Source organism: Melopsittacus undulatus, chromosome 9, assembly GCF_012275295.1.
Source record: "Melopsittacus undulatus isolate bMelUnd1 chromosome 9, bMelUnd1.mat.Z, whole genome shotgun sequence".
In the NCBI taxonomy this organism is placed as follows: domain Eukaryota; kingdom Metazoa; phylum Chordata; class Aves; order Psittaciformes; family Psittaculidae; genus Melopsittacus; species Melopsittacus undulatus.
In genome coordinates this window covers 10,594,911-10,621,545 of record NC_047535.1, presented here as the reverse complement: position 1 = coordinate 10,621,545, position 26,635 = coordinate 10,594,911, and the positions used below count along the sequence as shown (strand labels likewise).

Below are 26,635 nucleotides of genomic sequence, written 5' to 3'. Positions count from 1 at the left end.
AGATGTCATTGCAAGGTAGGTGCAGGGCAAGTATGCTGAAAGAATTGTCAAGTGTAGCACAAGCCACACAGGTTCACTTGCCCGCACAAAAAGGCACTTTGTGGATCATTTGAATTCTGTTTAACTTCTTAAAAGATAACTTTAGCTTAACTGCTACAACAGCTACAAAATCTGATTTGTAAGAAGGGGTGAGACACCTGAAAATAAAACTTCCATATCCTTTTAGAATGTACTTTTCTTTTACCTTACTATTCTATTACACATTATCCTCCCTACTGTAATTATATTTTTTAAATAAAGTTCTTTCAAGATTAAGCCACAAAAATTAAGAAAAAAACAAGTTATTCACAGATCCTTTTACAGTGCATATGAAGACAAGCAAAGTTGATTTCAGATTTGTTCTTTTCCAATTCTTGCAAAAGTATCTGTTACAACATACAAAAGCATCATCCAAGCTGTCACTGTGAACAGGAAATGAGACACAGAAACCTTGAACATGTTACACTTCCCTGGTGAGGCACCAGCACATCCCCAAGGTTAATGCTCCAGAATCTATGTACTCTTGGTTCAGAAGGCTTGAACATGTCTGGCTCTGAGCTGCTAAATCATGTTATTTGGCCAAGCATTTTCACAAAGATGTCTTTCCTTTGTCATTTCTAGAAGTCAACTATAGTTGGCATTTTTTAATACTGCTTTCTAGTCTCCATTGTAAGATATTTTTATAGAAAATGATGTGAGTAAAGATCTGTTTTACATTAGCCTCACATAATGCAATGCATAATACAAAGAATCAAAAATTGTTTCAATTACTCAAATATGTTCAGTTTCAGAGGTGTATTTTTTCTCAACCAATCATTAAGAATTATAAGTGAATTTAAAGCTCAAAGATTCACTCCATAACAAACCTGCGATGTAATAAAACACAGGCATGTACTCCAGACAGGCATTCTTGCAACAGGTTTGTACCAGCCAGCTCTATACTCCCCCTCTCCTCTATTCAATGTCATTCTAAAAGATGGATATCCCCACTTGGAGTACTGTGCACAGTTCTGATGTCCTCAACATAAGGAGGACATTGAGCTGTTGGAGCAAGTCCAGAGGAGGGCCATAAGGATGATAAGGGGGCTTGAGCACCTCCCATACAAAGACAGGCTGAGAAAATTGGTGTGTGGAAGCATTACAGCAGCCTTCCAGTATCTGAAGGGGGCTTACAAAGGTGACAGAGAGGGACCCTTCATCAAGGACTTACACAACAGGACAAGAAGTAACAGCTTTAAACAAAGGAAGTTCAGTTTAGATATAAGGAAGATATTTTTCACCATGGGGGTAGTGAGGCACTGGAACAGGTTGCCCCAAAAAGGGCTAAATGTTCCATCTCCAGCAGTGTTCAAGGCCAAGCTGGACAGAGCCTTGGGCAACACAGTCTAAGTGATCTTAGAAAAAACCTATCCTCAGATCCATTTAATCAACAGTCAATCTATCTTTCCTATCAATGGGAGGAAACTATCAATTATATCTCATGAGTATAACCTTATAGTCACTATTTACATGAGCTAACATGATTTAAGGATTCCTTATGGACATCTTGACTAAAAGTTACTTTGTTAACAGTGTACTCAGTCACATGCCGTTATACCAGCTTGCTTCACCAATTATCACTCTGGACTCTAAACTGTGGTTCTCCTGAATGCTAAGTTTAATGTAGCAGTTATTTATCTCAGAAGTTACAATTTTGAAGAATTCTCTGCAGTGATAGGGCAGAAGATTCCTTTTAGATTAATTTACATGTAGTTTAGAGTCTTTCTTTGAAAGGCAGAGATTGCCAAGAATTTCCCCAGTATTCAAGAACAGGTATGGATACCAAAGATAATTTTTCATTAATGCTTTGACAATTTTAATAGTTCTACTTTTAATGCTACACCTTCATGAAATGAAAAACCACAAGTTTTAACCAACTGCATCCCAGAAAGGAATAAATTCATACTCTGCTAATCAAATTCAACAAGAACATTTTAAGTCATAATCACATCTACTGGACTGGATGTAGTTCCTCTAACCTCAATAGGTTAATTATTTCATTGATGTTACTTCAGAGACCATAGTTCACCACAATAACAAACAGCTGTTCATCATTAGCAAGATTCTACTTGACAAGTGGCTTTATCACTTTTTAATTATGCACTTTAATCTTACACAAACTTTAATCATCATTTTCAATTACAATCAAAACTATACTTGACAGGAACCCCCTTTGGGAGAGATTCTGGAAAGGCAACATTTCCTTCAGGCTACTGATGTTCACGATGCTTTTGTTGCAACAGCAATTTGGGCGATGTAAAAAGACAGGCCTAAACTGATGATGTTAGCTTGATAGGTTGAAATACAAAAATGAGTCCCCTTCTCTGCTGTTTGGGTTTTTTTGGGGGATGCTAACCAAACAGAATCACAGAATCCCAAGGGTTGGAAAGGACCTCGAAAGATCATCTAGTCCAACCCCCTGCAAAAGCAGGGAAACCTAGAGTACATCACACAGGAACTTGTCCAGGCAGGCCTTGAATATCTGCAACATAGAAGACTCCAAACCCCCCGGGGCAACCTGTTCCAGTGCTCTGTCACTCTTACAGTAAAGAAGTTCTTCCTGATGTTCACGTGGAACCTCCTATGCTCCAGTTTACACCCATTGCCCCTTGTCCTACACCACTGGATATCACTGAAAAAAGCCTAGCTCCATCATCCTGACACCCACCCTTTACATATTGGTAAACACTGATGAGGTCATGCCTCAGTCTCCTCTTCTCCAAGCTAAGGAGACCCAGCTCCCTCAGCCTCTCCTTATAAGGGAGGTGTTCCACAGGCTATCGCCATTGTCACTGCCAAACTTTACTTCAATGGGAGTATTAAGTGCATAAGAAGTTAGAGGCCTAAACAGTTGAGAAAAAAGGTATTTCTATTGCAAATACTTCCAGCCTTTCCATTTTCAGTTCTTCTAAGTCTATTCTTACTTCAATACATAGTGGTTATACAATACATAACAGTGACAGGAAAAGGGCAATAGCTCTAAGCTGAAAGAGGGTATATTTAGATTAGGCACTAGGAAGAAATTCTGCACTGTGAGAGTGGTGAAACACTGGCAAAGGTTTCACCTGCCAGAGTCCAGAGGAGCTGTGGCTGCTTCATCCTTCACGGTGTTCAAGGTCAGGTTGGACAGTGCTTTGAGCAACCTGGTCTAGTGGAAGGGTCTCTACACATGACAGGGGGGTTGGAACTAGATGATCCTTAAAGTCCCTCCTAACCCAAACCACTCTGTGATTAAGCTGAAATTTTAGAACAAGGTAGGTATCTGAATCAAACCATTTGCTGTACAGGTACAGTTAGGCAACTCTCTAAGGCATCATTAAAGCACAAGGTAAAACCTCAAAACTGATATTATCAGTAGAATATTGCTTAGTTACTTCAAAAAAAAAAAAGCTATTTAACTTAAGATCAAAGTCTAATTATGATCTCTGCATCATAGCACTAAGTTAATCTCGTTACAGACAGGATGTATTTGTAATTGTTCCATCAGGAAAGTTACCAGACAAAAGGAACACTCCCTTTGTTAGGAAAAAAAAAGAGATCCTGGCAGCAATATCTCAAAATACAGCACTGCTGCAGTACTTACAAAAGAACAGGGTGGCCTCGATAACACCTTAAAGCTGATTTAAACTCAAGGTAATTGCATAGTTAATCCTTTACAGTCATTAGCATCTCTAAATCATTAATGCAGGTAGTAACTCCTTACTTCTTTGAAATGTCTCTCTGCAAGTTCACATTTACTCTTTCAAAGGCCAGAGAAAAACACACATGCAGATTTCAGTTTATTCCAAATGTAGTGATAATGTTAATTTACAAACCTAAACATCGGTTTCCAAGTATTTGGTAGGCAAGAAATTCAATTCAGCATCCACAGCACTAGCTAAAAGAACAGGGAACTGATTTTAAGCAACATACCCATGTACTAAGAACCTGGCAGACTTAGTAATCTTCTAAGGAGTATTAGCCATAGCTAAATGATGCACTTAAGTATTTGGTTACATCTACTACTGATGCAATATCTAGAAAGTCAAAAATAACTAAGAATATTACAGAAGATGTTACAACAATTATATGCAATGCCACTATTTTAAGTTTGAAAGGTCTATTTTATGCTATACATACTGTTTTAAAGGAACAGTCTGAATCAGCACCTTATTGCTTAAGGAAATAATAATGGAAATAAACAAGCTGCTTTGTTTACTGCATTCTGTACATTGTACTATATACTTAAACTGACAGAACTACAGGACTTTGGACACAGATAAGATAATGCCATTTCAAAGGAAAAAGATACCATTTTATTCACAATACTACTGTGACATTAACTCCCTATGAAATGAATGAAACCTAGACTGAACCTAGGTTAAACTGGACTAGACTAGTCTTGGGCCCATCCACTCCTACCTTTCAGTTTAAGGTTACAATAAATGACACTAAAGTACCTGCCCCTACCCTAAAACAAGGTCAAGAGTAGGCTGCTCATGAAATTAAATGATTGCTATTAGATAGGGATGGCTGAGTTTCTTGAAGGATATTATTAAGTAGTAAGAATTCCTTGTGTGGCCTCCAGAATATGTAAAAGTTCTGTCCCTTATATACTCGTAGGCAGCATGAACACCAACTTCTAAATGACAGACTCCTGCATTCAGGGCAGAAAAACTGTTATTTGTGAGTAAAAAAGTGCATCTAAGCAATACGCAGCTCCAGCCACAAGTGATATCTAGCTAATTGCTGTATTTTGAAAAACAGACCAGTGATCCTGGACTTTTTATTTATAACTGTGTTTAAGCTGTGCTGTCATCCACAAGTATCTGCCCAGCCCTCTCAGCTTTCACAGGAAAATTCTAACAAAGAAAACTGGGAATTTTATTCTTCCAGGTACTGCCAGCTCGCCACTTAATTACAGTTCTATCTTTTTTTTTAAACCAATACTGATACCAGAGTGCTTCTAAGCAACCAAGCTCATCTAAACTAGCTGACTTTTGCTAGACGTAATGATATTTCAAAAAATTCTGTTGTCACCTCCCTGAAGACTGTAAAGAAAGAATCAGTACAGCAAGCAATAGATGCTTTCATCGAAACAGAATAACATTAAAGACAAATGTAGTACCCAGCCTGAGAAAGCAAACATGACCAATTTTCATTAAGAAACTGACAATTTAAATCAACTTTTAGAAGTGCAGTATACAGACACTACTTCACCTGGTTCACCATTTTTCTGCAGCACTGTTTGAACAACACTCAAAACAGTATTTTCTCAAGTCTCACCCAGAGAGACTATATAACTATTTGAACACGCTGCATCACATCCCCAGAGTGGTACATTAAACAGCAGGAAAGTTATAAACCACGATTTTCAATTTTCAGTTTAACTTGCTTTGTAGACTGTATCCCAGCCAGAGATTCGTCCCCTTGGAGCCCAAACAAGCAAAACCATACAAAGTTTATAACTGTTCAGAATGTTGATTTATTTTTGAAAATGAGAAATCCTATTAGACAAGACAATGCTGTGACTTCATAAGAGTATTCAAATCCTAACTTTAGACATCAAGATCTGATGCTGAATTTTTTAAGTTATGTCTTGTTTTGGATCAACTCAAAACTACAGGCGGAATATCCCGATGTTTGGGTTATTTAGTTTGGTATCTTACACTTGAAGCCATTTCTGGTATTTGGACAATAATGGATCCATGCATCTCAGTGAATACCTGGAAATCATTACCATAATGAACCACTTCATATAAGCTCACAGCAGTTGAATTAAGTCAGATTTATTATTTTGGCATCTGCCATTATTCAAGCTTTAAAACATTTGCAGCAAGTATATTGTGATGGAGCAGGAATAATGCCCACGTGAAACACTAAGGAAACACAGCCAGTAGAGATTCCAACAGCTTCAGTAAGAAAAGCAAATGGCAAAGATGAAAACTATTGCTATTTGGGATCTAACTCGACAGCAAAAAAGCAAATACTTCTCCTCAAGGAAATGTAAATATACCTTCACCTACAGAGCTGGATGCAAGTACTAAAACCACAAATGAAGCAGAGACAATGAAGATGGAGCAGCACAAGCAATAATTTAACAACTTCCCATTCAGGGCCAATCTACTCAACTAACACCCAGAAATGTGGAAATGACTTGTTTTTGTGTGAATCTTGTACCTCATCTTGTTGTTTGTTTGTTTTTTTAAAGAAACAAAAACAATAGATCTCCCAACTTCCATAGTCAGGCCTAGCAGAAGCCAAGCAAAATCAGCCATTGAAAATTCTTCCTATGGTCTTCTTTCATTACAGAACTTGGATGACATTCAAGTGCTGGCAGTTAAGTCAGTGTGTTTTAAAAGAGTATCTAATTCTTTGAAATATTTTGCATTGTACTAATTTCTGAGCTATGGAACCCTTCTGACAATGCTGGAATCATTCCCAAGTCCTCCCTAAGTTGTAACTGGCTCACATCAGTAAGCTCAATAATCAAAGGTTGGAGTGGGAAGTAGAAAAGGTGACTCAACTCATTCCAGAGCATTAAAAAATTTGAAACAGCAGTAAATGGAAATAAAGCAGCTTGAAAAATACAGACACGGAAGTGAAAATTCATACCAACCTAGGATAACTAACCTAATTTTAAAGGATGATGACAAGAGAAAAAATTTGATATTTAGCATGACTAAGTTGCAAGATATTTGTTTTAGTAAAGGGGAATGCTGAAGGCATAAGACTCCTCCCAAAGGCAAAGAGTAAAACTATTGTACTACTCAAAGACAATTGCTCCTACCAGCAGCTGGACTGACTGCTTCTCCAAAGAGTTCCAACAATTTTTCTCCAGCTAAAGCACAAGAAATGTGCTGAAATGTGAATAAAACATACACAATTTTTCTGATATATGCCAACCTGATAATATCTTTAGAATCATTCATGCTCCCATAAATGCATCACTAAGGACAAATTTGCAGGTTTTTTTTCAAAGAACTCCTTTTTCCCCTCATACTGTCTTTCCTTCTTTATACTACTTATTCTAAGATTCCTGACCTTTCTTTGCTGTCTTGGTTGCTTTCTAGTTTGAAAGTTATTTGTTCCTCTTAAGGAAGACAGATGACTTCTATTAATACTGTGTATTTGATGCCCAAAAGACAACTGGTATAGCAGAAAAAAACAAATACATTGTACTCTTCAGAAACAATAGTTTAAGGGAATTCAAGATTTACCACTGCATGTGGTGTATCTGTATCAAATTACTAGTACTAAGTTGAAGTCAGATTTTCCAACGTGATCAGCATTTCTTGGGCAATGCCAAGACCTCAGTTGTTGAAGAAAGGTAAAGATGCTCATATATCTCCCACATTAGCCTGGCAGGTTGGATTTGGGGTTTTTACTGTTTTCTTTGGGTTTGGTTTTGGTTTTCTTTTTGGAGGGGTAGTTACTTTATTTCTAAGCAACATGCTTAATTCTCTTCCTGCAGTGAGCAACTGTGGCCTCATTTCCATGATAAGTATACACAGTAGCAATGCCATCTTGGTAAAGTCAAATTTATAGTTCTTCCTGTAATAGGCTACTGCAAGCTGTGAATTAATTTCACTACCTTTATTTAGCCGTGCTTGTGACCAAGCATACTTAATTCAAAAATAAACATGTATGAAACTAAATCATAGTATTACCATTTCTAGAAACCTTACCCTCCTTTTACAGGCAAAGTGGAAAGCATATGAAGAAAGTTCTGCTTAATCCTACTCAGTTTAGGACCATCCTAACCGACATTTTAATATGTTCCTGTATGAATCACCAAGACAAGAACAAAGGAAGTAATTTTAACTAAATTTGCAGGCAATGAGAGAATAAATATTTTTCCAGCAGTACATTTCTGTGATACAATGATCATTTAACTAAACAATCCATGTTATCATTTTCAGCCAGCACATTGCTTTATAAAAGAAACTACCTCAACCATTTTTAATGCAAATATATATCAGCAATAAGTTTAACTGCTTAACCATCAAGTAACTGAAAAAGGAGACACTGTATTTACAGAAATTACTCATGAGAAGGAACTTACCTAAAAATTTCTTCTCTACGAAGTATTATTGCATCAAGTTAGCTTTCACAGAAGGAGAACCTGACAACCTGCAGAAGCAAAAAACAGACACTTTAGAAAATTTACTGAGTAATGGAGTATAGTACCATTCTGTTTCAGAATTCCAGACAACGAAATATATTCTTAAAAACATTTCAGACACAAGAAACTATAAATGAAATTGACCTATGTTGTTGGAACATGTAATCATCACTTTAATATTATTAAATTGATGTTCAGATCTTGCTAAAATTTATTAGAAATTAACTATTTGGCAACAGATAACTTAAAAGCGTAGCAGAAACAATTTTGTAGACCACCTGCAGCCAGATTCAAAAGCTAAAAAACACTGTTACACACAAGCACAGAACTTGCCCCAGTAGCAGAACTTGTACAGGCCAAAAGTATAATAAAGTATTTCAAAAAAAGAATTTGTAAAGAATAGTTCTATTCAGGGATTATGCCCCTCACATAATAACACTCCCTTTTTACATTAATGCTTCGTTTCTTATACTTTTCCCAAAATTTTGTATAAAAGCATAAATAAAATACTAAAGAATTGCTACAATATTAAAATGTTTTGTAAAGACACTGTACATTAGGAAAAGCACACAAGTTTCAGTGCATCTCCAAAAACAGGAATAACAAACTTTAATAACAAGCATTGTTTACAGTGTGTGCTTGTTTCCTTATTTAAAAAAAACTCAACAAAATATTCTGCATCCCATTCTCTAAGATAATTAAGCCAATCACTTTCAAGCCGAAACTACCACCTCTTTTCTGTCCAAAGTTGTTTCTCTGACAAATACTACAAAAATAATCCATAAGTAGTATTGAAGAGGCTACCTTTCCCCAAGGATGCAATCAGAATATTGTAAGAGCTCACTGTTACTATTACAGTTCAAACATATTCACAGAATGGTTTGGGTTGGAAGGGACCTTAAAGCTCATCCAGTTCCAAATCCCTCCCACAGGCAGGGACACCTTCCACTACACCAGGTTGCTCCAAGCCCTGCCCAATTTGGCCTTGAACACTGCCAGGGATGAGGCAACCACAGCTTCTCTGGGCAACCTGTGCCAGCGCCTCAGCACCCTTGCAGTAAAGAATTTCTTCCTAACACCTAATCTAAATCAAGCTTCTTTCAAGATAAAGCCATTCCCCCTTACCCTGCTACCACATGCCCTTGTAAAAAGTCCTTCTCCTGTGTTGGAAGGAGACTCTATCAAGCCCTCTACACACTTGAGGGCTGCTCTAAGGTCTCCCTGGTGCCTTCTTTTCTCCAGGCTAAACAAGCCCAGCTCTTTCTGCTTGTCTTTATAGGAGAGGTACTCAAGCCCTTCGGCTATATTTGTAGCCCTCCTCTGAAAGACATCTTTTCTGAGATGGAATTTTGAATTTAATACTCTTCTATAAGAAACTTTTTTTTAATATACTTTTAAACTTCACATCTCATCACAAAACAGAACTGCTATTCACCTATTCAACATGCTTCGTCAGTTCTACTTGCTTTCCCTTACTCAGGGAACTGAGCTATTAGAAAAGGGAATAAACAAAATTTAAAAAAAAATTTAAAAAAAGGGGGGGTGGGGTAGGGAGGAAGATACACATTGAGGCTCTCATGTACTGTCGATGAATAGCTAAAGCCAATCCAACAGCTCACTGGTACTAAACAGATCAATTATACTTTCCTTATCAGTAACCAAACTTGGTATCAAGGCTGGCAAAGCACAGCTCACAAGTCTAAACCCAGAAAGCCTGAATAACTTAAGCCCAGGAACAACAGCTAAGAGCCCACGTCCACAGGCAAGCCAGAAAATCATTCCCATACAGCAAGATCCATAGCTATACCACAACTAGCTCTGAAGAAATACCCACTTACAATGTAATTGAAGCCATTGCTGAGTAAATGCCCAGGCCTGATGTTAAATAGAGTGCCACTCTCTTGGGCAGAGGTGTGGATGGAGGCTCCAGGTGAGCCTCCTCAGGGTGATTAAGGCCTGTCAGTGCATTCTGAGACATGACAGGTTTTAGCAACAAAAACAAAAGAAACAGAAATAAACAAAACCAAACCCACCAAAGTCTTTTTAACACCATTAACCACTGAGCTTCCCTTCCTAAAAGCAGATTGTTTCTCATGCCAACACAACTGGATCCCATTGCTAATGCATTTATCTAATTCTACTGTCCCCAAAGAAGAAGGACTTTCATAAAAATACTTCAAATAGGACAAAACATTGTTTTCCTTACAGCATGGAACCCCATTATAAAAAACAATTATCAGGTTTACTGACTACATCAAAGCAAGTACCCTGAGTGCAGGTGATGCTAGCTAGGGTAACACAGGTGTTTCACATGCAACTAAATCTCAATTAAATTAATTGCCTTCTGATTCAGTACTTAGTCTTTGTGCTATCACTGTATTACAAATATTTGTTTACAAATTAATGTCTTTTACTGATCTATTAATAAAAATTGAAATTATACTATCTTATCTGAAGTTTTCAAGTTAAGACTAAGTGACATATATACTGCTCTAAAATCAGTCTGACTGATGCGATTACTGTGAAGAAGCGCTAGTTTTTCTGAAGACTGCAATATGACCTATCAGAAAACCTGAAAAAGGAAAAAAGAAAATTTACCTGTCTGAACAAGGAGAAAAAAGAGAAAAAAATAACACAAAGCTGTGGCATGGAGGACGCAAAGTCTAAAAAGAAGTGTGAAACATTTTCCAAGCTAAGCTTTGTATCCAAGTACTTTTTAGGTTTTGTTTCTGCTCAACCAGCTCTTCAAAGCAGGCATGGCAAGGGTTCCTAGATGGATTGAGGAGAATCCTTAGATAATTCTGCGTGGATTCCTGGAATGTAGGAATGTTCCTACAAACACAGACAGAATTCCTAGAAATTATTATTCTAAAAAGACTCTCTAGAAAGCACGGAGGGGATGCACCTGGAAAATTCCTAGAAGGCATGGGGAACATGACAGGTCACCAGGCAAATTCCTAGGATACACTCAGAAAATCCCTAGAAAGCAGAAGAGAAAATAGAACATTCCTAGAAAGCACTGGCAGAAATCCCTAAAAAACAAGGAAAGAAAACTTGATAGGAAAATTCCTACCAAGCCTAAGGAGAATTCTTTAAAATTCTCTAAAAGGGCAAGGGAAATTCCTAGAAACCACAGTGGGAATTCCTTGAATGCATCTGGGAAAATTCCTAGAAAGCTGCAAGACCATTCTATGTAAATTCTACACTAATCGTATAACTGCTATGCTGGATTTTCTAAGAGGGAAAATATGAACACAAAGCAGGTACGTAACATTTTGTGTGCCTGAAACCAATCATTTTTATAAAACTCTGTATCATTCAAAAAATGAGCAGTGATGTTTTAGGAATGTGCTTTTAAAGTGACAAAACTGAGAACAGTGGTCACAGAGAGAATAAGTGTGTGGGACACTTCCCCTCAGACAGTCCTGGGGTCCAACGATTTCAGCTTGCAGAAGTTCCTGACACCAATGGGAATGTGGCTCTTCAGCAATCCCCTTTGTGCTCTCTTCTCACACAGACATCCTCAATCCTGAGCACTCTCATGATCAGTATCCTTTTCTAAGTACCTGACCAGTCTTCCCTCACACATACATATGTCACATCCACAGCACCCTTCAGTGATGTTCTACATATGCAGTGCTCATCATGTGATGGATTATCTCTTTGTTTTGAAGGGAAGTCTGACTAGCATCACTAGTTCTGGCATTGAAATAGACCCTTAGAACAGGCCTTTCTAATTCAAATTACCACTTTGTAAATCCCTTCCATAGCCACCTCAAATTTTTCTTTTTGTGCTGAGCAGACACAGTCTACTTTTAGTCATTTCTTGCTCCGAAGCAGTTTCAGACCTTTGATTATTCCTGCTGCTATCTCTGAACCTCTCCCAGTTCTACTACAGATTTCTGTACCCAAAAATATCTAATGTACAGGTGAGCCCCAAATTAACACAGTGGGACTGAGATGGTTTTTGTTCTGTTCTCTGCTCCTTTTTTAGTTAATGCTAACATTTTATTTGTGTTTTGCACATCAAGCACTGAGCTAACATTTTCAGGGAATCATTTATCTTGATGCTACAACAGGGACCCTTCCCTCTGATTGCTCTTCTTTCTGTGCATCAGTCCCAATTTATGTATAATGAATTTCATCTGCATTCTATTGCTAAGTATCTCAGTCTTGCATGGTCCTTCTGTAATTTTCCAGAGTCTCCTCTCATTCCTATATTGAATGCCACACAAGGATTTTACTATTCCATATTCAAAATAAGATCTAGTGACCCACTGGATTATATATTATGTTGAAACAGATAACCAAGCATCCCTAAGCAGTAATGAAAAGGTGCTAAAGACAAATACCGACAAATTGATAAATGTGTTTTGTTAAATTACCTGATGTTGTTTATTTCTCCCCTCTTGGAAAGGCTACCACCCAAAAGAACTGTCAAGAGTTGTGCAATGTGCAGCGAGGCCTCAAGTCACTCCAAGTAAACATAGTGTCTTAGCATAAAATCATTTCCTTGACAACCTATGCAAACACAACTAACTTTCATTGGAAGACTTCAGGTGTGGGCACATTTTGCTTTTTCTGATGCTTCTTCAGTGACAGCAGTACTTTCCTGCAGAGATGCAACAAGAATGTTGCCAAAGGTGCAGTAACTTCACAATAGCTTTCTGGCAGCAGACAGAGATTTTCCGCACTCTTCCTTGAGAAATGCAGAGTCTAACCTCACATGCCTCACACATCCAAACTTCCTGCTAACTACAATGGGAACTTTTTCCATACAAAGATACAAGACTGGATATTCACTAGAAAATTAAGTAAACACATTGAGGGTGGCCCTCCCATAAAGACATGCAGACATACAAAAGTTCTTTCCACTCCTTTTCTAAGCACGTCTTTACAATTTATTTATGAAGTTCTGTTGTAACAGAGCCTGGTGTCTGAAATGTATAATATTTAGCATACGTATAATCCAGCATTTAGACTCAGTCACACAACTTCCACAAATACTCAAATTCTGCCTTAAAGTATATACATGGCATCTACTCACTTTAGGCTATCTTTATCTGATTCACAATCACAGCACATTTTCAAATCCATTTACCATTAAAAAGACTATGTTAAAGACTGATAATTTGTCAGTTTAAAATAGAAATTTCAGTTCTGTTACTATACTCAAATTTATCTAAATATAATCACTTTAATATCTTCTTCATTTTGTATACAGGGAATTACTGTAACAAGACACTACTGTTTTGATTTTGAAAATTGCAATAATTGGGAATTTTGCACATTATTTTATTCTACCAAAAATATGTGTGTATAAAACAAAAATATTATTATTTATTTTTAGAATATTATTATTGTACGCTCTCCTTAAAAAGAAGTTAATCTGGTGCACTAAATACGAAAGCAAAGAATAAATGAACATTCTTCCCCAGAAATAAACAGCAACAAACCCAACATGAAACAGTAATGAAGCAGAGAATTATCTGAACATTCACTGTGCTGTTTTTTCAGTTTCACATTAGAAATTAAGACAATGCTGGACAATATTTGATTTCTCCAAAACCTGATGACTACTCCCTTCAAATTATCAGATCTGAAAGGAGAAATATAACCATTCTTGAAGATCAGCTGCCATCTAGTGAATATTAAGAAAACTGTTTAAAACATTCTTATTTTTTGACAGTCTAAACTAGATTCTTGGTGGAATACCTTTTTGCTATTTTGTTGCTCTTATTTTGGGGTCTGTAAATTATTCAGGAACATAATTATGAAAAGCTATGCATTCCAAAGCAGAGCAATGTCCCTCAGCGAAGTTTTCCATTAAAATATACAAATAAGGTCTTCATTCCACAGTTTGCTCCAAAAAAAGTCAATCCTGCACACTTTCAGAAAGTTGGTTAAGTGGGTTTTGTGCCCCACTTTATTATACAAAAAAGAACTGAACTATCACTGTCTTAAAGTACAATATGCAGTATTACAACAATATACTACAGTTAAAAATCAAGGAAGTTTAAGTTAAAAAATTCACTGAGATGTGTTCAGCAAGGAACAATATAGTAATTTTTATGTTGGACACCAAGAGTGTTATTGTTAGATGTATGTTTTACACTTAGGAACTCACAGATAACTCGAATAAAACCAAAAATATTAGCAGCATACATCAACACTGTCAAATCAACTGTTCTTATCTAAGACTACTGTGAATAATGAATTACTACTTTATTCCCATTGCATATTTTTCTGAAATAAGCATCCATTCATATTTCAAAAATTATTATTGGTAGATACTTGACATGCAGGCTGGTGGCTTTATTTTTCCCCTAAACCATCACCTGCATTTCCACAATCAATGCAACAACACAAGCTGGAACTGTGACCTCTTTAGGCTGTGACACTCCCCTCCCAACCACCCATTTCAAGCCATTCTTTGCACTGACACAAGCATTTGCATGGCAGTGCAATGCACAAAATCACAGTTTATTGCCAGTTAACTAACTCATCATCTTTGCCATAATGATGTTTTTCTCATTATAAAGAAGGACAAGGATTACATAACGATGATAAACAGAAGGCAGGAAGGAAAACTGGATATGTTGCTGTACTTACCCAATTATATTTATGCAAATCAGTATCAAAGTAAATTTTAAATTGGAAAAATAGATTAATTACTGCGAAGCACCTCTTCCATGCATTTGTCATTAAAAAAACAGATTGGGAAGATCTAAACTTGTCTTTATTAAAGTCAACAGAAGCTCAAATCAATAATTCTAACATCTATTACCCGGAATTCTTTGTCACTCAAGATTAGACTTGCAGGTGTTTTCCTTCTTATAAGAAATCAGATTTTCCAGATGTTACAATAAGTAACAAAGAACAACTATATAGAGCATAAACCACAAAGCTTGTTTCACATATGCACTTCTCCACTTTTCTTTCCTAAACACAATTTTTTAATGCCAAGCAGAGGATCTACCACTTCCAGTTTGGAACTGTGAAACACATTTTAAACAGAGCATGTGTTTTGTTTAATCGAGTACGTACTCAAGGGCACTCGTGTTTATGAGAACCTTTGATGGAAAGAAATAAAACAAGAGAATGTTTTTATAAGACATTGGCTTGAAAATACATTCTCCTTCTTGTAAAGAAAGCTCCTCATAATCTTTTATCTGTACTTTCTCTGGACAAACATTAGTCTGTCCCATACTAAATACTTAATAAGTCTGCATATTCCAAATCAGCATTTGCATATATGCACAGTATAAACATGTGCTCAGAGAAGGAACAGAAAATTAACACTGAAAGGAGAAAATCTGGCCATGAATTGGAAGGAAATATAACATAGACCCTTTTGCACATAATTAGGCATAAGGCGCAGCTTTCTGTTTTTCACACTGCTCAACCCTACACCTTTCTTATTAATTCCTACACATTTTTTTTAGCCAAACCAGCTTTCTTACCACTGCCTGCTTTTGCTCCCATAGCACATTAAAATATTTTGTGCACAGCCCTTGATTTAGTCAGAAATATGATTAAGCAGGACACCATCAATAAGATTCTGTTACGCCTCCGCTCCAGGGGCCTTCAAAACACAAGCTGGACAGTTGGTAGCCATTGCTTTAAACTGCCCTCTTTTCTGTGAACATACCTGCATCTGACCAACATCATGTATCTGAGATCACAACTCCTGTATGCATGTGGTCTCAAATGAACAACATTTAACTTACAATGAAGCCACTTGCTAGGATAAAACCATGCATGTGCTGAATTTTATGGGTAACAATTTTCTCTTGCATCCAACAATGCTGACAGAGCTCCAGGAAGGATTTTATTAAAAGTATTGCACAACTCATGGTACAGTTTAAGAAGGGGGTGGACCAAAAAGTTATGCAATTATTTTTTCTTAAATTCTGACTAAGCATTTGTCAGAAGAGCACCCTATTACAGTTTTACCAATTGCTGAATAAATGTGTCCTAATCAATTCTATCATTAGTTTTTCAAGTCAGTGGCATGGCTCCACACGTATTTTTCATAACAGGTACCTAAAGTTGACTCAAACCCAAACGCTGATGAAAATGGGGCTGCCCAGTGCCAAGAGAAGCACTAACCTGAGACATGGGAAAGATCAATCCAACATGAAGGACGCAAAATAACTGATCCCCTTCTCATTGCCACTCCGCTTGTTCTCCACAGCTGTGAAGAACAAGCGGAGTGCCAATAAGGAGGGGATCAATTATTTCGTTTGTGGGAAGCGGTTATAAGAAGCAGAGAGCAGACCTGCAGCTGGCAGCCCGTCACTATAAAACAGCATTTACCTCAAGGGCAGCGGTTTAATAGCACCTCAACCACAAGCACCCTACACAGCATCTAAAAGGGCAGCCCGACAGGATACACAGGTTCCCCGCCTGCACTCCCTCGCAGTGCGCATGCTCCGCTGCTGCGCATGCGCGGGCTGCGCCGTGGCTTCCTGTCAGTGCAGCGCAGCACAGTACCGTACAGTACAGTGTAGCGTAGTACATCGCGGCGTGGTTGTGGTGCGAGAGCGGTCTCGGCTCGGGTGGTGAGTGGCGGGTTGGGGTGAGAGGGAGTTCGCGGCTGTGTGGTGTTGGCGGAGCGTGAGGCCCGCGGCGACGCGAGGAGGGGTGAGTAAGGAGCTGGACGGGCTCGCGCAGAGCAGGCATTGCCCTCTCTCGCGGAGAGAGCGCGTATAAGTCTTCGATGGAGAGGGCAGCCTTAAAGCTGCTTCTCTTGGACCCGGGAGACGAAGGCACCCAGAGGTGTAGGGTAGGACCCTCCACACTGTCCTTCCTGGGAGCCAGGATCGGCGCCCCGCTGAGGATCTCCCTTCCTACGGGCTGCTGCTTGTGCACGGTGTGGCCCAGGCACGACTTGGCGGACGGGTACCTGCAGGTTGATCTGACCTGCAGCACTGCCGGTGTAAGGGCAAGGGACATGACGGGCTTTACGCTGAGTGTGGGCCAGCTGCAGGTCCTGGCGTACAGCCGGCTAACAAAAGCAACGGTGAGAGTGGTCGTTAAGAGTGCTGCGCTGAAAAGGTCAACTCCCAGAGCAGTGTTGCAGGAAACAATCAGAGAATTGCTAAGAAATATTTATGTTTCACTTCATTATGTTGTCACTGTTGCCCCAAATCTCCAAAATCCTGTCATGTATATTGAAATACTGTCTGTAGACCCTTTGGTGAATGAAGCTGGATTGATAACCCCCCAGACAAGTATAAAGATTAAGGAGGTGATCACTTATGAATGGTACAGACATTTATCAGAAGACACTGCAAAAGCTTCAGTTGCAGGACTAGATGATGTGGGAAAGTCTTTGAAAGAAATTATTGATCTGCCTTTCCGCTTTCCAAAGACGTTTAAGAAGCTAGGGCTTTCTGTCCCTAATGGAGTTCTACTAATAGGGCCCCCAGGTGTAGGGAAGACCCTTATGGTAAAGGCAATAGCCAAAGAAGTGGGTGCGTATCTGTTGTGCATCAGTGACCTAGCCATCTATGGTTCAAGACCGGGAGAAAGTGAAGAGAATTTACGAAGAGTCTTTGAAAAGGCCAGAGAGATGGCATATGAAGGCCCAACCATCCTCTTTATTGATGAAATTGATTCCTTATGCCCAAAGCGAGGAAGGTCAGACAATGCTCCTGAAGATCGTATTGTTGCTCAGTTACTAACACTGCTGGATGGTGTTGGTAGTGAGGGTAAAATAGTCGTTACAGCAGCAACAAACAGGCCTGATGCCTTAGACCCTGCACTGAGAAGACCTGGGAGATTTGACAGAGAGGTAAGCAAGCCCTGTGATTCATATGCTCCTTTCATTTTTGAGGTTGTGCAGGGGCAAGTTAATAAGGTTATTTTTATTTTTTTCGAATGTCTGCTAGTCAGATTTCATAGTGGGATTCTACAGGCTTGAGATAGGCCCTGTTTGTTTAGTTTGCTGCAGCTTGGGTAAGGTAGGAAGCACATTTTACTGAGGCTGGGAGTTCCAAGTACTTAGAAATGGACAAGGGGAGCCTTTACACTTCTTCCTGATGAAGTCATGAACCTCTTCTTGAGGGTTTCCTTTTACTTACAGATGCTTAGCATTACAGACTTAGATTTTTCTCATTTAAATCCCAGATCAAAGATTTATACATCTCTCCCCTAAAAGTTTATCATGACAGAGAACTAGTAACTCATTGTGTCAAAAAGTCTATTCAGTTTTCAGTAACAGAGATTCGGTCTACTCTGGAAAACTTCTAGCCTAATATTTTAAAGAAAAAAGAATACTTGCAGTTACACAATGCATGATGCTTTTGCTTGTGTTGTTTATTTTGCTCGCACTCCTGGGTCATCCAGTTTAGTGAAGTTCTTTAATGCTTTCACAAGTATAATTTTCATTCTTGAGTTCTTGAGACATATTTTATGGTGGTATTTTACCGGGGTTTTAATGTATTAATGTTTATCTAATTGATTTTTTTTATTAATCTAATTCAGTTCTTGTGTTGCAAGGAAAATTATTTCAGTGTTATGTATTAAGATAAAATTGCCTTAAATTAGGACTTGATATACACTAGCTGACAATGTCTTATGAACAACTGCTTATGCAAACACTGTTCACCTGGAAAGTAAGTGTAAATTAAGAGTATTTTAAATAGTTGTCATTTGTATAGTGCTGGCAGTGTTTTCTATAAAACTCTTTTAGCTGCAATGCAAGTATGTGTAAGTCTTAAGTAAGTAGTGTAGAGCAGAGACCAAGCTGCTTGCTTATGTCTAGAAAATAAGAGGAATACAGCAAAATACCTACTTAAAATTTGTGTTTACCATATTTGATTTAGATTGTTATTGGGACCCCAACGCTTACTCAAAGAAGATCCATCCTGCAGTTGCTTACCTCTGATATGCCAATTTCTACAGATGTTGATTTGGTTAAACTGGCAGAAATGACAACTGGGTATGTTGGAGCTGACCTTACAGCACTCTGCAGAGAAGCTGCTATACAGGCTGTGTTCCACAGCTCTTTGGTATGGTTGCATATTAGTCAAGAAGAATGTCATTAATATCTGTACTAGCCTTTCCCCATTAATACTCGGCCTTACTTGGAAAGCTCAGCAAGTTGAAGAACTCACAAATTAAAATACTGAAAATACCAGCTGTCTTACAAACGCAAATATGCTGGTCCTTTCAGCTCTCACCTGAAAATACTGCTTCAGCCTTTCTGGTTGAAAAGCTTTGCTGAAATATTTTATCCTTAGCTTTTTAGGATTGTGCAGACATTTTAGTCTTTGGCAAACTGAATTATAATGTCTACCAAAGCTCTCTTTTGAAGCTGTCAGTGATTTAGAGTTCTGCTTAGTAATTCCAAATTACAATTAGGTTGACACATAAATATAACTGCTAGTGATAATATCTGTTACCATTTGTGTTGTAGAGCCAGGTATAACGTTGTAGACACAAGGAATACAGGTGCCCAGTGTGCAGAAATTTAATTTCTTATCAATTCTCCAATTCCATGTCTATATAAAGTTCTTAATACTCATTTAATCTAACTTTTACAAGAACTGAAATATACCACAGATGTGTAGGTTTTAATCCGCAATGGCCCAGTGGAAATTTAACGTGATATTTGCAAAATTAACAGAGTCAGAGCATCTACAGAGAATCTGTACAGAGAATTTTCCTATCCCTGTCTTCACTCAGGGACAGGAAAAAACAGCATGATATTTCTAAAAGTTCCATCTACCTTACAAATACTGAAAATAATAAAATAATTTGAGCCTGCTATCCCAGAAATACGTACATGGACAAATGAAAATAATAAGTAGATGGCCTATTTACCTTGAGAACTGTAAGCATTTTTGTAAAATGCTTCTTAGTTCTGTTACTGTATCTGTTGTTTCATAATGGTATTTTATAGCCTGTTTGAGGTAATGCCTTACTTTCTGTGGTAAAAATGGATGTTAGAACATTTTTGTTTGTATTCAAGACAGTCTAGGATTTGGTGTATAGTAACTCTGAAACTAGCAAGCACTTGACTTAGCAGATCACTGTCTAATGGAGCTTTAATTTAGGGAACAGTAGTTTTTTTCTAAAATACCAATTTCTGTTAATTTTTTTTTTCCTGTATAAAAACTTGCCACTAAAGGGGCTGTTTCTTGTTACAGCTTTGTGTCTGCAGTGGTTAAGCTTGTTAGGGTGAGAATTTGTTGTTTTATTAGTTGCATTTGGCCTTTTGTGAAGTATTTTGCATATTAATGCAGCATTGTAAGTTACTGTGTAAAAATATTGTTAATATGCTTTATCTGTATTTTTTCAGGATTCAATGAAACCAGTGATTAACATGGCAGATTTCCAAGAAGCTTTTAAAAAAACTCAGCCATCCTCTTTTCGAAGTGCAATTGGACTAACAGAATGTAAACCTGTCACTTGGGAGCAAATTGGTGGTCTTGAAGATGTGAAATTAAAGTTAAAACAGGTAACGGGTAAGGCAAATCCAACTAGTTTCTAATAGCCATGTCCTCCAAGGTGTTCTGTATGCTACATGATGGGAAATTAATTTTCTTTCAAATTACCTTCTTACATATTGTATTTCATAGAATCAAATAATTATTTGGGTTGGAAGGGACCTTAAATATCATCTAGTTCCAATCCCCTGCTAGGGGCAGGGACACCGTGCCCTAGAAGACGTTGCTCAAAACCCTGTCCAAACTGGCCTTGAACACATCTGGGGTTGAGGCAGCCACAACTTCCCAGGGCAACCTGTACCAGTGCCTCACCACCCTCATAGTAAGTAATATCTTCCTAATATCATAACTAAATCTCTCTTTTAGTTTAAATCCATTCACCCTCGTCCTATCTCTGCATGCCCTTGTAAAAAGTCCCTCACCAGATTCCTTGCAGGCCCCCTTTAGGTGCTGGAAAGCTGTTAAAAGATAATCCCTGGAGCCTTCTTATCTTCAGGATGAACAAGTCCAACTCTCTAGCCTGTTTTCATAGGAGAGGTGCTCCAGCTCACAGAGCATCTCAAGGCCTCCTCTGGACTCACTCAAACAGATCCATGTCCCTCTTTGTGCTAGAGGCCCCAGAGCTGAACACAGTACTCCAGGAGACTGGAGACCAGGAGAGGTTTCACAGGAGTGGAGTAGAGAGGGAGAATCACCTCACTTGACCTGCTGGTCACACTCCTTTTGATGCAGCCCAGTTGGTTTTTGGGCTGTGAGCACACACTCATGTTGACCTTCTTGTCAGCCAACACCCCCAGCTCCTCCTCAAGACTGCTCTCAGTCCATTCTCTGCTTAGCCTGCATTTGTGCTTGGGATTGCCGGACCATTTGTTTTAAAACATTTTTTTACACTTCATTAAGATACTGCAATGTTTGTTAGAACTCTTCTAACAAGGTGTCACTCCCAACTGTAGTATCATGGGAAAATAACCGTGGGTTTGAATAGCTGAAAAACACTTGACTTGCATCCTGAGAACTTGTCCATTCCTGAGTGGATGATCAGGCAGCTCGAGCACTTCCCATATGAAGACAGGCTGAGAAAGTTGGGGCTGTTCAGCCCGGAGAAGAGAGTGCTGCATGGAGACCTCATAGCAGCCTTCTGGTATCTGAAGGGGGCCTGCAAGGATGCTGAAGAGGGACTCTTCACTAGGGACAGTTTGGACAGAGACTTGGGTGGCATGGTTTAGTGGGAGGTGTCCCTGCCTATGGCAGGACGATTGGAACTAGATGATCTTAAGGTCCTTTCCAACCCTAACTATTCTGTGATTCTATGAATGTGTAGCCAGAGACAGCTTTTGTCTGTCACCTGTCAAGAATTGCCTTTGGTTCTGTTTGAGAGGACACTTTAAGAAGGGAGCACTATATGAAGAAAGACCAAACTAGTATTCTTTGATTTCAAATTAATGTTTCTACTAAGGAAAGGAAATAATATGCTCTGCAGTGTTATTGATTGCCTATGAATTCTAGTTCTGTTACTGAGAATGTCATCACTTTTTTATGTATTGACAGAGTGTTGAGTGGCCTATGAAATTTCCTCAGGCATTTGCTAGGATGGGCCTGTCTCATCCAAAGGGTATTCTTCTCTATGGGCCATCAGGGTGTGCCAAAACAACGTTAGTGAAGGCTCTGGCCACAAGCTGTCACTGTTCCTTTCTCTCTGTAAGTGGTGCTGACCTCTTCTCACGTTACGTTGGAGATTCAGAGAAGATTCTGTCTCAGGTACAGTTTTTAATTTGTATAAGGCCTGTAGGTTATTTTTTGCTTGATTTTTGTGATGGTCTAAATTTTATTACTGAAAAGATGAGAGTTAAAGCTCTCATCTGATTATTATATGACAGCTTTCAGATTCAGATGTATATAAACTGAGAATCTAGCTCTAAAATTATAGAAGTTTTAAACTCTGAATGTATTTCTACCCTTTTGTTTTCAGTTAATTTAAGAATCTAAGACCTTGCCTATAGTAAATGTAAGACAGAACAGCTCCTGTGAACCTTAGAGTGTATCTTTAAAGTTAAGTGAAATACAGAGTATGTGTAAATAGGTGTTTTCTTCTTACCTGGCAGAATGTATGCACTGATGTTTTACTTTATTAATATTTTTAAAAAAGGTTTTTCGCCAAGCAAGAGCAAATGCTCCAGCAATAATATTCCTAGATGAGATTGACTCTATCTTGGGATCTCGGTCACACTGCAAAACTAGCCATGGTGTCTCAGAGCAGGTTCTTTCTGTTCTTCTCAATGAACTGGATGGTATTGGGCTGAAAGTCACAGAAAGAAGAGGAAGCAAACTGCAGCTTGAGGGTCAATGTCAAGAACAAAGTGATGAGGAAAGAAAGGTATTTATGTTCTAGTTTCCATATAGGAAGGATGATAAATGCTGTCCAGTTGTTCCAAAACTTTTAGTTGTTGAATCACACTTTTTCACCTTAAACCTCCAGCTTAAAAATACGCAAGATGCTCTTTTATTGTCATAACTTCTAAAACATACTGTATATAGGCTGCTAACTTTTTATGTACACTGTTCTTCAATGAGACTTCGAATAAAATACACAGGCTAAAGAGCATTACTAGTTGTCACAAAAATCTTCGTACTTGACAGTAAGGTAATTTTTTAGATAGTGTTATTTTTACTATTATACAGGTTCCTTCCTGGACTTACTTTTTACCCCTACTTTGTTTGCAGTGCTTTCTTGTACATAGTTTATACAAAACCAATACATACATTTCTTCCTTGTCACTCAGTCTGGCCTGCACCAAGGCAGTTTTTTATCTGAAGAAAAATACTAATATTGAAAGGAAAGTAACTACATGTAAAGATACATCATCTTTTTGTCTTTCCCCTTTCCTCATTAGTAGTTAGATGTTACCTAAAGATACTAGGCATCTTAACCATTTTGCACTATGTGTTTATATCATCTCTTAGCTAGAGTTTCATGAAAGTTTGAACACAGATTTCATGGTAGTTGCTGCAACTAATAGACCAGATATGTTGGATGATGCCTTACTGCGTCCTGGAAGGCTAGACAAGGTCATCTATATTCCACCTCCGGATCTGAAGGTGATGTATTGCAAAGCCATACTTGGATTTAAATGAAGAGGTATTGATTGGCAGCACACTGTAAGAGCAAATGGGGACATATTCCTATAATAAATATATTTAACAACTGATGGATGATTCACTAAACTTCAGGTACAGTGAAGAATCTTAAAGAGTAATAATTGCATTTATGATTTAAACACCAGTAATATTTGACCTGGTGTATGTAGCTATACTATCACATATAGAAACCAGATGAAATCTGGTAGAATTCTCTATTTACAAAATCAAGCTGCAGTTTATAAAGTACCATAACAAGTTGTCTGTCCTTGCTTCAAATCATTCTTTTGCCCTGTTCCTAAAAGTAGTGTAGCTACTTCTTGCGCGTTTTCCCCCCAAAAAAAATGTTGAGCCAAAGCAGACCAGAATATGGACTCCTTAGTCTAAAATACTGTGTATTCATGAAGTAACGGGTGATTGCAAATAACAGAATTCAGAATTCAGTATGTGAGATAATACTCTTGTGTTTATGGTTATCTCCATTAATAGCATTTTATTCACTCTTCCACCAAAACTTAAGTAGTTTTGGTACTCTTCTTGATTTTCATTAGCTCTAATTTCTAATTTGGTACTGCTTTGGAGAGCGATTAATTCTTGGTTTGGTTTTGTTGTATAAAATGCACCATCCTACAGGGAAGGCTTTCCATTTTGAAAATCTGCACAGAAAAAATTCCATTAGATACTGATGTGTCATTACAAGATGTGGCAGTTCTAACAAACCTCTTCTCTGGAGCTGATATTGAAAATCTGTGCAAGGAGGTAAGAAATATTCATGGTTGAATGAATCTGTGACATAAACTGTAAATTAAACCTTTCAATGAAAAAAGAGAGCTAGCTCACAGATGTTACCAAGCCATCTGCGTGTGGATTCTTTCACAGTTTGTAATGAAAATACAAAGAGAAGGAATAAAGCTGAAGAACCTAATAAGGGCTAATTCTTTAAATAAAAAAGCCAAATAAGAATAAAGGCTTTCTGTGATAATTTACTAGAAGTTAAGGACCTGTACTACCCTTTGTGTCACATGGCCCTATGTAATCCAAACTCCCATCTAGATGAATTGTAATCTGTGTACTGCAAGAAACCTTAACATTTTTAACTGAAATTAGTATATGCTGTCAAGGCTAGAGAGAAAAAAAATGAGAAGACAAATCTTGTAAGTATTTGAGATGAGTTGCATAAAAGACAAAAGACTGGGAGGAAAATCCAACAATTTATCAAAGATATGGTCTAATCCAGACAATGTTGTATCTATTGTTCAATAACCATAAACTATATGATGCTACTTTCAGATGCTTTACTGAATTTTTTTTTATGTAAAATATTTTAGACTACTTAAAATAATTTCTTTGCCAGTTAAAACATGATAAGCATTTTAAGTTGTTCCCTTTTTTTCTTTTAAAGGCTGCTTTGTTGGCGTTGCAAGAGAATGGACTTGAAGTGACTGCTGTAAAACATGAGCATTTTGTAAAATCATTAAGGACTGTAAAACCATCCTTAAACATGAAAGACTTGGAATTTTATGAAAAAATCTATACTCGAGAATTAGCCTTCTGAAACAAAAAGGAGTGATGTAGCATAGGTATTCTTATATATATCACAAAGATTTTGCAATGGCTTACGTCTTTTCTGCTTTTTAATACTGTACTTTTTTTTGTATCTTTATTTTTGTACGGTAGTTTTCAGTGTGTAAAATTTCACTTGAGAAACATCTGTGATGTCGGTAATGGAGAATAAATGAAAATCTTGTTTCCTTTGGCTAGGTTTCCATCTAGAAACAAGTCATTGAGATTCTTAGATAAAGCACACTGGAACAGCTTACTGCTACTGTAGATTTCCTAATTCTCAGTACAAACACTGGCATAATAATATTTAATTTAAAATATGTTATGAAGTTCCTAAAGGAGAATGAGAAAAGCTTTCAGACTGTTGAATAGGAGAAAGTCTGGTATTTTATATATGCGTATCTACAGACTTGCTTTCTGACAAGCAGATTCCAAAACATAGTGATGGTGAAAAGGCTGTCAGTGCTTAATACTTTGTTGTAGGTTTAGAGTCTGGGGTTAGGGGAATAAGTTTAGATCAGTTACTGATCAGTATACAAACAGTTGGATTGAGTAAGCAGTCTGAGTTGCTAAGTCTATAATTAAGCTATAATAATTTCTTCTTCAGAGAAGGAAGCTTGCTTTAAAACTCTTTCTGCAGAATTCTTTTCCTCACCCATTCTTTGTCAATATATTTTTATAGGTCATCTTCTAAAATAAGTAGAGATATATCAAGGGAAATTGTTACTGTATGTGTATAAGTATGCATTTTAACTTACAAGGTAGGAAGCTTTTAAATACTTTTTCATTTTCCCCATGAAATGTTTGTGAACACCTACATTGTCAAAGATAATTTCTTATTTCAGGTGAGGTTCTTAAGTAATTAACCCATTAACAAGTATTTCTCAAAACATGGGCACCAGGGACCACACTACAGTGCAGTTTACAGTGAGATGGATCACAAAAGCAAGTTCCAAGGCAGTTAGCGACTGTGAAGGGCAAAAGGGGGAGTAGCCATTGTAACTTAGGAAAGGGTTCAGATATAAATGACTGTTGTACAGCTTGGTGGCTTTGATCACCATTTTCTGAGGTGGGACCACCCTCTTGCTTTACTTGCTGGAAGCAAGTAGGCCAGTGCCAATGCTTCCAAACACCGAAAGGTTTCTTGACAGCAGTACTGGAGATAAAGTGTGAAAACCTTCAAGGTAGTTCTCTGCTTTGCTTTCCGGTTTTTGAGGGTGTTGCTTTAGAATAGATAGACCTGAACTTTGTGAGGACAGCAAACTGCTATCAGCTCCTGTCTTTCAGATATGCTGAT

The 26,635-nt window shown here is 37.9% G+C and overlaps 1 protein-coding gene across 1 annotated transcript; it reads left to right on the top strand.

Annotated features, from left to right (window-relative positions):
• The first annotated feature begins 16,655 nt into the window (after window positions 1–16,655).
• AFG2B (AFG2 AAA ATPase homolog B) lies at window positions 16,656–25,526 on the top strand. Its single transcript, XM_013128975.3, has 8 exons — window positions 16,656–17,981; window positions 19,015–19,200; window positions 20,493–20,651; window positions 22,189–22,398; window positions 22,787–23,014; window positions 23,602–23,736; window positions 24,409–24,534; window positions 25,178–25,526. The coding sequence occupies exons 1-8, from the start codon at window positions 16,905–16,907 to the stop codon at window positions 25,328–25,330; spliced, it is 2,274 nt and encodes a 757-aa protein (XP_012984429.2). The 5' UTR covers window positions 16,656–16,904; the 3' UTR covers window positions 25,331–25,526.
• Window positions 25,527–26,635: the final 1,109 nt, after the last annotated feature.